At 42.1% G+C, this 13,756-nt stretch overlaps 1 protein-coding gene across 1 annotated transcript in view; it reads right to left on the reverse strand.

The window, feature by feature from the left end:
- CLIC6 (chloride intracellular channel 6) overlaps nucleotides 1–744 on the reverse strand; it is a 32,132-nt gene extending 31,388 nt beyond the window's left edge. Inside the window, exon 1 of the mRNA XM_010580413.1 lies at nucleotides 686–744. Coding sequence (XP_010578715.1) covers nucleotides 686–744 — 59 coding nt within the window. The remainder of the gene's footprint in view (nucleotides 1–685) is intronic.
- Between the last annotated feature and the right edge of the window lie 13,012 nt (nucleotides 745–13,756).

Raw genomic sequence — 13,756 nt, forward strand, 5'->3', positions numbered from 1 at the left:
CGCTCCTCCTCCCGCGCCTCCCCCGCACGGGGCAAGATCAGCGAGTCCCTCGCCGTCCCCGTCTCCCCCTCCGCCCGCCCCGGTAAATCTCTTCTCCGCTGATTTTGGCTGCAGCTGGCACGGGAGGAGGTGGCGAGAGCGTGACCGTGGTGGCACCAAGCGCTGCCGGACCTCCCCTCGGCCATCTCCTCCCGACCCGGCGGCCGCTCTCAGGTGCTCAGCGGGACTGGAGCTTTTGCAAAAAGCGGCCAACAAGCTTGCCCCCCCACCTCCAGCAGCCCCACCGGGGCTGGCTGAGCAGGTCTGCCGAGCACCTGCTGCCTGCCCTGCCCGGGCCTCGCCTCCCACCCCAAAAGCCCTCCGATCCCCATTTCTGCCCTTGCTTTTCCCCTTCGCTGCTGCTCAGGGCCTCAGGTGCAGTGTCTCTTGCAGCCCCCCAGATGCCCTGCTGCTCTCCCCAGCCACCAGCCTGGCACCCACAAGCCCTGGGCTCGCTGGCAGGTGGGGCTGACAGCCACCCAGGGGCTGAGGGTTTGCTGGCCGCCAGAACAAGGAGAGGGACGCCATTTTCCAAACCCGGGCTTGCAAAGGGAGCCGCTAATACCCCCACCGGTGCTGATGCACTGAAACTGGCAGAGCCCTGACAGTCTCGCACAGGATCTTAAACGTACAGATGAACCCATACCTCATCTCAGCAGCTACATAGTACCTGAAACGTATTCCCAAGCCGGCTGCACCAAACATTGTTAAGAAGGAAAATGTATCCTTAACAACTTGCAAAAGTTGTAAGAGGGAACACGGAAACACTCTGTGTAAAAAAAACTGGATTTGCATACTTTTAAGTAGTTTTCCTTCATATGTGACCATGTCAAGTGCTATGTGCAAACTGTGAGAGTTTGCATTTAAATGTGATGAGAAATACTGTGTTCTGTGCAGAGCAGACAGCTGGTGTGAAAGTAGCGATGACTTTTAGTTTGGGTAAGGCGGCTGCAGATTCATCCTGCAGGCTGCCTTCTGTTCCAGATGAAAGACATATTTTCACACTTTTGGTAATTTCTCTGGCTAATGGAAGCACTTTACACAGAAGAAGACAATTAGCAGGTTCTGGTGTGAGGATAAGCTTCAGTAGTTTTGCTTGTAGGCAAGAAGACATTTTCTAGGAGATGCAGCCTGCTCTAGTAGCCCACTCTTCTCAAAAGTGATTTATATGAAAGTATTACTTATGCTATTTGAATGAAAAATAGTCCTGGTTTTCTAGGTGCAGAGAGAACAGTGGACAGAAAAGTAAGCTGACAGGAGTGAGGTATCCTATTTAAAAAACATGCAGTTAAACATTTTTATGTATGTGTATATAAAAACACTTTGAGAGTGGAAAGAGCAGGGACAGACTGCACACAGGGTTTTGCAATGGGTGGGAAGGGAGAAGATGCAGCCAACAAGAGACAGGAAATACTACAGAGTAAATCATTCTGTCAGGTCAAATACCTGCTCTGATAAAAATAAACAAACAAACAAATAAGCAATCCTGCAGATATTTTTCATAGAATTTATGCTTGCCCAGAGGTGCATTGCTAGTGAGACAAAAGAACTGGGGCAGTCATGGTCAGAAGGGATATTTCTTGAAGATTTAGGAATGGAGGTTTTGCAGCTGGACCATCATAAGGCAATTATTTCACTTCTTTGTTATGGATACTGATATCAGTAGAAGGACACATTTCAGTCATCTCTATTTCTACACAGATAATATCAGTTTACTCATCCTAACCCTTGCTGAATGGTTCCTAAACCTTCGCCTGAAGGCAGGCCACATCCCCCCAGGTGCAATACAAATCCCATTTTACAAAGCTTTCAGATGTGAGACAGAGCACAGCTGAAGACAGGTGTGCACACCCTCCACAAGCACTGCCATGTTGTCTCCTGCCCAATGGTGGATAGGACACTGGCTGGAAGGAAGAAGCCTCACCTCAGGTTTTCACAGTGGGAATGAATAGCAAAGCAACACCCATGGCATAAAAGTGATGGGAATTTTGCAGGAGAAATGGTTGCACATTATAGATACAACCACTGAAGTCAGCTGGCTATGTTCATAGGAATGCTGTGTTTGGCTGCACCCCTTGAGAAGCTCTCTCCAGCTCCCAGTCCCCACGAGCTCAGCTTTGCTCAGCTTTGGTGGCTGATGGGCCCCAACAGTTGGGTTTCCTTCACTCTGCAGCCCCATTTGGCACAGCCTCCTCTGGCTCATTGGAGCTGCCCGCTCTGGAGTGTTCCTTCTTTTTATCTGTCCCTTGGATGTGCACTACTTCTCTACACACCTCTTTTCTATCAGATTCAGGTTTTGCTCAGATTGTGAGTTTGACATGGGACTTACAACCTGCTGAGCTGATGGAACTACATGAAAGGTGATTGTCTCTCACCTATACTTATTCACTGGAGAGCTTATTCATTAACACCATCATCCTATTTTTCTTTACTTGCCTATTCCCTGCTCTGTAGCTCTTAGTACAAAACAAGGCAAGGATTTCAAGGCCGGCAAAAAAAACCCTTTCAGTGATAAACACTGCCTGATTATTAACATTGGGCAATGTTTAAGCATAACAGAAGATTAGCTTTTTAAATACCCATGGAAGACTGACAAAGGCAGAGCGGAAAAGCACTAGCAGCTGACATAGCCACATTGTTAATTATCTTTGTGGGATAAAGAAAAGTTTAAGGTATAGTGTTTGATACAGTTACCATTTTTATGGAGTAATGATTGAATAGTTTGTAACAGATCTTGCTGTGTTTTTCCTCAAGTATAGGAACAGACATTTTCTAATTCTGCTGGAGTTGAGACCTAGCAATGACCTATGCAGGCACTGGGTTAATGTTGCTGCTCTACCAGGTCACCCTGCTGCTGCTTATGCCATGAGGTCCCCGTGCAAGCAAAACAGACAAAGTAGGAAGTCAAAGAGCCAGGGGACAGAGTAAAGAGGGATGGGGTGCGCACAGTTCACGGGAGAGCTGGCCAGTCAGCCCGACATTGCTTCTCATCACTCTTCAGCAATGTGGTTTCACACAGGCAGTTTTGGAAATATACCATTAAAATTAGATCTGTCCCAGTGAGATCCCAGAGCTTTGGATATTTGTTGTTCTGTGCTGTCTGCATTCAACATTCTTCCTCTCTATCTCAATTACTTAACAATTAATCTCTCTTGCTTCACACTCCTCCTGTACACTACGTTCAAGCTCTTTACACCCCATCTGTTTCTAAAATAGGTCCTCAGCTAATAAATATTATTTTCTCAGTTTGGCTTCAGGAAGGATTACGGCACACCTTCTTCATTTAAAAGATGAGTGCAGGTAATTAAATATCACAGATGTTAGACATTAGTGGACAACATGAAGATCCCCTTATAGTCTGTTAGCAAACAAGTTATATCCCTGGGGGTTATCAATTAGGCTGTACTTGCTTGGATTATTGTAACTTCTTTTCCTTCCCTGACTGTACAGGGAGTTGCAGATCAAGGTTGTAGGTTTTGCAGCCCGAGGTAAGGAAAAAAATGCGTCTTGCATTACAAGGGTCTCGGAGAGAGCCCTCCCCACCCGCCTGCCTATCTCCTAGGGCAGGTCAGCCCCACTGCAAAAGGAGCAGGCTGGGGTATTTGTTCATGCCTCTGCAACTTCAATTCACAGTCCTGTGCAGTGCCAAAGACATAAATGCCAAATAATTAACGATTTTTCCTAATACACTGAACAGTGAACTGAGGTAACAGAGTCAGCAAGGCTTTTTTGCCTCTCTGTGCAAGCTGCTGCCTCCCACAGAAGCCTGCTCTGCCTATTCCCTGGTGCCTGCTCTGGCTGAAGTTGTGCTGTTTCATCAAGCATGTGCATCTGCTCTTCCCAGGGTTTGCCACATTTCAGAAGTGAAGCTACATATCCCCAGGCCAAAAGCTGCCTGCACATAATTTGAATTCTGCTTGTTTCTGCCAGATGCTGAGTAACTGCTATTTCGCACTAAACTCAGTGGGAAATGGGGGTAAGCAGAGCCTCCAGAAGTTGGGTGTTATTTGCTCGGGTTCCCCACCATGGGATGGAGGGAGGGATTTATCAGAGTAAACATAGACAGGTACAAACTGCATGTCTGCAGACCCTAGAGCCAGCTGAGATCCAGTGAGCAGAGTCAGTGAAACGATTCTTCTCATCTCAAGGTAGTTGTCTAAAGCGGACCAGAAGGTCCTTGACAGAAAAGTACCTATTTCTATACACTGACTGTACAAGGACCTGAGGGTGACTGGCTCAGGGGGAGATGTCTTCGCTGAACACATCTAAACTCATGTGAGATGAATCCTGTCCCAGGTGATTCCCTTACAGTCTGAAATTTGAAAATGGACAGTCAGCAAAATGTGGGCCAAAGCCCAATTACTTTTTCCCCCACTCTGCATTATTTTTATTGCAGCTGGTGGTTTAACTGGAATTTCCACAAATTACTTGTGGTATAAAACATTATCCCATGTAAGAATATGACTGCCTAGTCCTTTGTGATGGAAAAAAAGAAACCCAAAACTGTATTAACATTTGTATGTAAGCCAGTTCTGTATTCTCCCATGTAAAATAAGTTATTTCAACTATGGAAAAGACAAAGTTGCAAGTGAAAAAATGGTATTGGAGAACTATAATTTTTACTACTTTCAAAATACATGTATGTTTGCTATGCTTGTCCCTGGTTTCTTAAACTTCTGTCAAGAAGTTGGTGTGGCATTGTGCTGCTTCGCAGTTGAGAGGGTGTTCGGTCCACCCAAATAAAATTAAGAGGAAGAGATGCCTCGCTGAAAATCACAGCAGCATGCTGCATGCTGGGGGGTGATGCCATCTGTATTTAGTGTTCTGAGCTTCCCAGCATTAAGCTGATTAGGGGCAATCGGCTCCCTTCCCAGCTGCTTAGAGACAGTCTGCTTGGGAAGAAGGTAGGGATGTAGACATGCAAAGGGGAAAAAGCCTGGTTGCTGGGCTAGGAAGCACAGAAAGCCAAGCTATTTCTAACCAAGGCTGAAAAAGCAGCGAGGAAGAGTAGGCACACCTTCTTGCCAGGTACCACCAGTCCCTTGCTTCCTTCTCTTTATTACTCAGTTCCCCGAATTCCTGGCATCCCACAAAGCCGCAGGCGCCAAAGCACCCCGTACTTATATTCTGAATGAATTGTTCTGCAGTGTGGTAAAGAAATAGAAGAATATCAATAAAGAAGCTTTCCAAAAAGTAAACTCTTTACTGCTTACTATTTTTTTAAAGTACTTAAAATCTGTTCATTCTCCAGAAGAGTCTTTGACTTTCCTGTTCTTATCTTTTACTTTTATTTTTGTTAAGCAGTACTATTTTAATGAAGTGGTAATGTCCTCCATGTGCTGCAGGCAAGATAACAAACAGACCTTACATGTAGTTTTTTATTGTTGAGTATCATATCTAATTCAATAAAACAGTGGTTTGGAATTAACCTTGAAAGTGCCCCAGAATCATTAAGGTCCTAGAAATTCTGGTGACTGTCCTGGACCCTCGGGTGGACTCATTTCCTAGCTAAATAAGGCCAGCTCAGCACTAATGTTGTCTTAACAGTATGTCTGGCTTGAAGTCTGGACCTGCTCTCATTTTGGACAACTCCAGGACTCTGCTCAGACTTTTGATTCTGCTTGGGAAATCCTCGTCAAACTTACTTCACTGAGCTCCCTCCTCTCCGTCACTTCCAAATGCCTTTCAAATATTCCTGTTCCTACCTCATGCACCATTGCTTAGGGAAGGGCATGCACACAACAAACACTATTTAAAGGACCATCTTGATTTGCACATGATTCAATAGGATTACTGATATGTTTAAAGCTAAGAGTCTTTGCAAGGATCTGGGTCTTATTAAGTAACTGTGATTTCATTATTGTCATCCTCATCGTTACTCCCTCTATTTTCTGACACATACCGTGGCACTGCATTTGGGGCATGAGTTTTCAGAAGTGATGAACTGCTCCAACTTCAGCTGAATTTCATCTGCTCAAGGCATCTGAAAACTAGCCCTTAAAATAAGAGCTCTTTGGAGAAGAAAACATGCCTTTACTTGTTTTGCAAAATGCCCAGGACATATTTATACTCAAAACTAAATGTATAAACTACCTATGGTGTTTCATGTTTTCTGTGTTATAAATGCTGCTTTTCTCACATTGACCTGGTTTACAAAATTGTATATGAAGTCCTAATTAGATCCATTAGTGTGGAACCTGGAAATAAACCAAAGCTTTTTCTAAGGTCCAAGAGATTTTCTTCACTTTTAATAAAGTGTCTAGATTTTCTTGAACTCCTCTATTATTTTAATTCCTGTTAACATTAAACTGTCATTTATTTTAAATTAGTTTCTAATTTATTGTGCCTGTGGCATGTTGAAATAATTTCTTAAAATATATTCCCTAATTGTAGTTCATTTGATCTTTTCATACTCTTGCTTGTGTTTTAAATTTCAGTTTACTTTTCATAGGTCTTAACAGCTTTTTTTTCCCCCTTGTAAAACAAAGTCACATTTTGTACCATTTCCACCTGAACTTGGCTTTTAATACAATTATTCTTTACAAAACTCAGAGAAATTTCTAAATTATTATAGCTTTTAAAATAATAATAGATTTTGAGAATAAAACCTAGGATATTTCAAAATAGTCATAAAATTATTTGAGTTAATACCTAGCTGATATAGAAGTTACACATGCAATCAAGAGGTACAGTGATCATTTGTCTTTTATTACCAGTGTTGCAGTATTTGCAGATTGACTGTTACACTTACTGTTAAATTACTCAACTCATTAGAAAAAGAGATCGCATCTCTACGTAGTTCTCTATAAATTAATGTATAGCTTTCACTTAAGCAGTTTTCTGAAATACTTTATATGCTGTAATAGTAGCCTTGAAAATAGCTTTTCATATCATCAGCAAAGAAATCAATGTTTTTGCAGCCTTGTAGTGAGAGGCTGGAATAGGTGATCTCCAGAGGTCTCTTCAGCCCTACCTTCCTTTTGCTTAATTCAAATGTGGAATTCCCACAATATCTATGCACCTGAGTCTTTTTTTCTTTTTTTTTTTCGTGAGGGTGTTTAATGAAGCTGGCTTTGGTGTATAATGCTCTAGAAGTGATGATAAACGGTACGAAACTGTAGAAAAAGACAAGCACTATCGGCCTTGAATTACACACAGTTTGTTCTGTATGGGCCTAGGTCCATTTTTCACTAATGGTCATTTTATTTTATTTGCATGCAGGTTATGCTACAATTGTTCTTTTCCTTTTTTATTCTTTTTCTCTTTCTTTTTCTCTTTCTTTTTCTCTTTCTCTTTTTTCTTTTATTTATTTTTCTTTTTCTTTTCCCCAGGATTATGAATCCAACCTTACTCTTTCTATTAACAGCTTTGACACAGTTTTAGTTGAAATTGTATTATATTTATTGTTCCTTTTCAGAAGTGCTTACCGACAAAACCCATTTGTTCTGCAGCACTTGTAAATGAGCTCTACAGTAAATCAGTAACCAGGCTTATTACTGATTGCTCCTGAAATAAATGGCTCTTTTACCTCTACTATGTATTACTCTTTTCTACTTAATTTAGGAGCTGACTTACCAGAGCGTAGTTTAAAAATGAGCAAGAGGTACACGGTAACCTGCTGCATTACTATAATGAAAAGCGTATCGTTGTGAGATCTGGGGTGGCATCCAAAGGTGGCAGTGACCTTGCGAGTCCAACCCTGCCAGGCACAATGCAAATATAGGAAGACACATTCCACAGCAACTTAACCGTCTGAGAACAGCGGCAGGGAAGGAGCATAGTGAACCACGGGAGAAGGGGGAGATATGTATAAAAGAGAAGAGATTGTGCTGATAGACATTTAACAAAGCAACTGATCTGAAACAGTTACATGAGCTTTGTACATTACCTACCACTTTAAAGACTCCCTAACAAGCCTTAGCTTCCGAACCTCAAGATTTTTTTTAGCCTCCTACCAATACCAAGGTAAAGAAACCTTAGCTTCACTGTATTTATTTTAATTAACAGCATTTTATTTGTATGTTTCTTCTCTGCCCTGGGACAACTTCTACTCTTCCAAATACTGAAAAACACTCCAGCTAATCCTGTCTCCTGTGGGTGCCAGGTCCTTCTGCAAAAGACACATCTACACAATAACGGACAGAGAGGCTATCACTCTGCTTTCTTGTTCTTACTACCATGGTTTTGAGACAAAGAGGATCAGTCTGCACAAGTTAAAAAAAAAAAAAAAGATGGTGTATTGTACTGGCAAATCCAATGCACCAAACTGCTATCAGAAATAACTTTTAAGCTTGTGCTGTTAAAGATGTTTTGCTATGTGAGCCACAGTCATGAGATATTTTCAATGAGCTGGAAATAGCTAGTGATGTAGATGGTTGATATGATACAGGCTGTAGCAATTCCTTGAATGCTGTTGGCTACAAAGATAAAAAAATATAGAAAAGTAATCTATACAAATTGTTCTAAGCCAACAAAAAGTCAAACCCGTGATAATGGTGTTTTAAGATGTATGTTTGCCTTAGTAAGGCTTGGGAAATGCTATCGAACTGGAGTAAGTGGGCTCAGGACACCTGCTTACTGTGGTCGCTGCAAGGACACCTGGTTACTGTGGTTGTTGCAGCTACCAGTGGACAGAGGCCGAGCTAAGCAAGCAGCTGTGAAGATCGCAGTCATCCAGGAGGAAAGGCAGGGTGGGCGCCTGATGCTGCAGAAGTACGGCAGGAGCTTGGCAAGCAGCACTGGATGGCATCCAGACCCTCAGAGGGCAAGTGTGATGATACTCTGAAAAGGGAATCCCTTGGGATGTCTGGATTAAGTCAAGGGAAGGAAAGGAAACACGATGGGGAGAAGTATGGACCAGGCGTGAAGCTGCTTCCAGCAGCTCTAAGAGGAAAAACACTCTTGAGAGATTTGCAGGACTGGATCTGCTTAGCTGAACAAAAAGAATAGTGAGGAAGGACTCCAACATAAAACATCAAGCACTGGGAGACTTTTTATTGCAGTGGAGAAAAACATAACAAGAACAAATGGCTATGAGAACCAGGCAAATTTAAGCTAGAAATAAAACATAACTTTAACAACATTTAACATCAGAACAAACTGTTAAATAAGGCTGGCGATTTTCTTTATACCTATTTTCTTTTGGGGGCATGTATTTTACTCAAACTGAGTTTAAAGTAAAAATAGTGAGATTTTGTGTACGTTATATATTCACTTTAAGATGACTGGCTTGCTTTAAAGAGGGTCAGACCTCTGTCTATGGCAGGCTGTTTTAAGGGGAACAAGTCTACCTGTGAGAAATTGACCTAGAGGGGCTGCTTAGCAGATAATAAGTACTTGAAAGAGGTAAATCAAAGACTTTACTGAGTAGGATTTTTAGTGAAACCTCCTAGAAAACAAGGCCTTCAGGATGGCTGTCGGAAATGTAGGAGGTAAAGCTCTTTGGGCAGCCCGTGAAGGAGCCACAACTGTGTGGAAGGGTCCTCCTGGCTCTGGGAAGGAATCAAGGATGGGCATTTCCCCTCCAACTAGAGAAATGGATTGAAAAGGGACTGCAACACTTAAGGTATGCCCTTCCACATGGGAGTTTGAGAACCCCTTCCCTGAACCTTCTTAATAAAGAAGATCCAAGTCAGTGTTGTTGAACCAGTCAGGCTTTTATGAAGTTTGTATGATCTAACAAGAGAAATGAAGTAACTATCTAAAAGGCCGTATCATACATTGGTTTGCCATACCTGACTGTGGGGAAAGCATGCATGAGTATGGATCAAGTTCTTTTGACCATCTTTTAGATTCAACTGGATGGTTGTGTTGCTTTAAGCTTTTAAGTCTGTGAATGTGTTGGACACTTGTTATTGTAAATCTAGGTGGTTATTTGGTTAAGGTTTAAGAAATCAAAATTTTCTGTTACATATATACACAAATAACTGATAGTACAAACATTTCGTTGTCAATGTAAGAAAGCAACTGAGGACACATGCTTTTGTACCTGCAGGATATGACAATAATGAAAGAAAATTTATTTTAATGAAAATAAAACTCTGTTATTGATAGCCAAAATTAATCTTCAGTATTAATATATGCAATTTTTTGATACACATATCCTTTGTTAAAGTCTACAGCCAAAGAATGATTGCAGTACTGTCTTGTGAATAGGCTTCTATGCAGGAAAAAAAACCAAAGTCTTCTGAAGCATTGTCACTGATACCAATGCCATGTGTTTAAACTGCTAACTATATCTGCCTATATGTAGCCATTAAATAGGTGCAGTGAAAATCTATTCTGAGGAATATTAAATAAGCCAGTGGTTTAAATGAGTGTTTAGGAAGTAAAGTTGCCCATAGGGCTGCATGTTTGGCCTTTCTCCAAACATTTCCCATTTAGTCATAATCAAGTTCTGTATAGTTTGATTTTTTTTTTTTTTCGTTCTGGTTAGCTACTTTTCACCTGAGAAGTGAGGATTTTTGTTGCAGATGCTTGTAATAAAAGTAGCCCTTTTGAGATCCTTCGTGCTTTTCTTTCTACCACTAGATGGTAGTGTGCGTTGTTTAAAATATTTAAATGGCACTGTTCTAGCGTGCATTTAGTGATTTACCCCAGGAATCTTTTTTTCTTCCTGCGTGTAAAGAAATCATTATCGTTAATCATTATCACTCACGTTTAAAGATATACTCTGTCCCCAAAGCTGGACATTGGGGTGAAGATCTATTTTTTTCTTAGCTTACCAGCTCTTCCAGTCAAAATTGTACAAGGGGAACACCCTTCATATGTGACAAAAAGAAAGGGTGAATCTGTCAATAAACCCTACGATTAGGGAGATTCAGGTTTAATTTTTCTTCTGAAGTCTATGACTGAATTAATGCTGGGGGCAGAGATTCAGAGAAAACAATGCTTACTTTCTCTGAATTGCCTTTTCAAACTTTAAAGCTCTTAGGGCAGGTAGGTGCTTTGGCTGTGGAGTACTGCAGCACTTGGTAGGATGTGATAATGATCTCAGCTGAGCTTTAGGTGCTATTATGATACAAATATAATTAATAACTTATTTTCACCCACACATCTGACAACTGAGTTACAATAACCAGCTGGGGGGTGGCTTATGCCATTAGACCAGTAGTGGGTAGATCAGTATTTTTCAGTGGCTTTCATAATAGTAAGATGGCAGGCTGCAATTACAGGAATTCATTGTTGGCAGGTTCTGCTTCTTGACTTTAAGTTTATAGTATATGTAACAGCAGATTTCCACTCAGATTCGTCAGGTGGGATTTCTGCAGGGGGCTAGAGCTCTTGATGCAGAGAATACAGACAGATAGCTTCTTCTCAAATAGGCAAGTGTCACCACTCCTGTCAGGAAGCAACTCTGAGATCAAAGAATAAGGTTAAAAATGGCATTAGCTTGTCTGGATGCTTTAATGCTAATTTAGCATTAAAAAGTTTCAGCTTACTCATATATGTGACTTTTCTTTTAAGATACTACTTGTCTGATTTTTGTGAAAACTGGTGTGAGAACATACAGACTTACGTCACTTGGTACAACTGATCACGAAAATATCCTGTATCTAAGATGAGAGATCATCTCTCCGAAAAAGGCTTAAATGGTTCAAAACAGATTAGAGAGTCTGAAGAAGCTTCTAACAGAAGAGGAGGGAGAAGGCAAACAATTATCTCTTCATGTGGTATTTTTCTTCTTGTTGTATCCTGCAAGATCTCATTAAAATTGACTGAGACCAGTAACTCATCAGTTTAAAGTCTTTGATCTGTTGGAATAAAAGGTCAGCAGTGCTAACTTAAGATAGGGTAACAGTGGTATCTCAAGGAGTGGGGCTGTTGCCTCTGCTGTAAACTTTGCACAGTGCAGATCAGCAGGTGGCACAGCATTTGCAACTGTCAAAATTAGTTTTTCACCTAGTTTAGTTTTTCATGTTGTTGCATTTTGGAAGAAAAGATCTGTAAGAGCATTTTACTTTGAGCACCAATGAAAATATTTGACATACCAGAAGTGACCTGTCATAGCCTGCATCAGTATGTTTTTAGTCTGGTTACAAAATCCGATCCCATATTTGGCACAGTAATGTTTTCCAAGTGCACACTAACATATGTTATCTACAAAAAAACAGTTAAAAACCTGTGACCTAGAATACCAGACATTATGAAATGAAACAATTTTTTTCAGTCTCCAGATAGATGACACCTGATCACAAGATCACGCTGCATGATGAAATGTTGCTTTCTAAGTAAGCCCTGGGACTCTGAGCTATAGTATAAATGCCAACTGTTTCCTCATTCATGTCTTTGAGAAGTTTCTTGTAACTGGAAATGAGAAGAAGATTAGCCCCTCAGAGGCCTTCTCATGATAAGAAGGAACTCCCGTATTTTGCCACCACTTCTCGTTCTTTACAGAACTCAAGTATGTTTTGCTAGTAGCCATGTTTTTGGTATTGAACAGGTCTCAGGTGAGAAAACAGATTTTTGACTGATGGTTCTTTCCACTTTTCAGACCTCGTTTTTTCTTATGCAACCGCGCAGGGGTAGAATATTAGGTTAGTACTTTGCCAACTACTGCCCAGCATCCTCTCACTCCCTACTGCCTTTTACTAGTCTGCATTATCCTTGTACTAGTATAGGACGTTTGATGTAGCTGTGTGAATGTCACAATAACTTTATAAAAAACTTGTGACCTTTGAAGCTCACTTCTGGGCCTTTCCCTGGAAGGCGATGCTACGTACACATATGTAAGAAAAGCATTTGTCTAGGTCAGTTAGGTCAGACTAACCAGCTTAGCACATTAGGTAAACTTTATTTTTCAACGTAGTAATGTCTGACACAAGCAGCTCCTCGAGTGTAGCCAGGGAAGGTGCAGTTGTCCTTTATGGCCTTATTGACACAGGTAAAAAAGGAAGGTTCTAAGAAAATGTCTACTTAACGTCCAAAGTAAGGAGGAAAGGACACAGAAGTGGCTTTATATGCTACCTTTCACAGACTGTAAAGTCAAAACCCTTTTTGGTCTTGGTCCAGCAATAGAATGCTTTTGAAAAAAGTACAAAGAAAAGGTGAAGATTAGCTGCACCCATTGCCAGCAAGAGGAGATGCAACTGTTCAAACAATGTTATGGCCTTTTTTTTTTCTTCTAAGCTTCCTTTCTGTTGTCTGTTCAGTGAACTGTTTGCAGAACATCAAGAGTTGGTTGGCTTGCCCTTAAAGCAGATAAGGGAATTCAGACAGACATGATGGCAACTTTTGGCAGATGTATAAGTGTTTGAGCTAGAATTTTTTTATTCATCTGCTTGCTGCATAATATTCCTTGTCCTTTAAATCAAGACGTGTTGTTCCGTGCTCCAGCCGTGCTGCCAAACACAGCTGTGCGACTGCAGCAGGCCTTGGCCTGCCCCTTGGCCCCGGGTTGCCGCGATTATCCCTGACCGGGTGGCCGCGCTCGCCAGGCATGAGCCCAACCCCAGCTGCTGGGTCACCTCGCCCCCCACCCCGCCTCGACTGCCCGGCCACCCCCCCACAGCCTGCGCCCCACGACCCGCGGGGCTCCCTCACCCCCCGCCGGCCGCTCGCTGCCCTCACTCAAGATGGCGGAAGCAGCGCCTACCTCGGGCAGGCCACCTGTTGCTGCGGAGGCGGCGGCTTCCTATTGGCTCAGGCGGCGCCGCGCGCCCTGCGCGGGTGGGGTGGGGGGGGCAGGAAGGCGCCGGTTGCAGCGGCGCGGGGGTTA

Source organism: Haliaeetus leucocephalus, unplaced genomic scaffold (assembly GCF_000737465.1).
Source record: "Haliaeetus leucocephalus isolate CR32 unplaced genomic scaffold, Haliaeetus_leucocephalus-4.0 Scaffold702, whole genome shotgun sequence".
In the NCBI taxonomy this organism is placed as follows: domain Eukaryota; kingdom Metazoa; phylum Chordata; class Aves; order Accipitriformes; family Accipitridae; genus Haliaeetus; species Haliaeetus leucocephalus.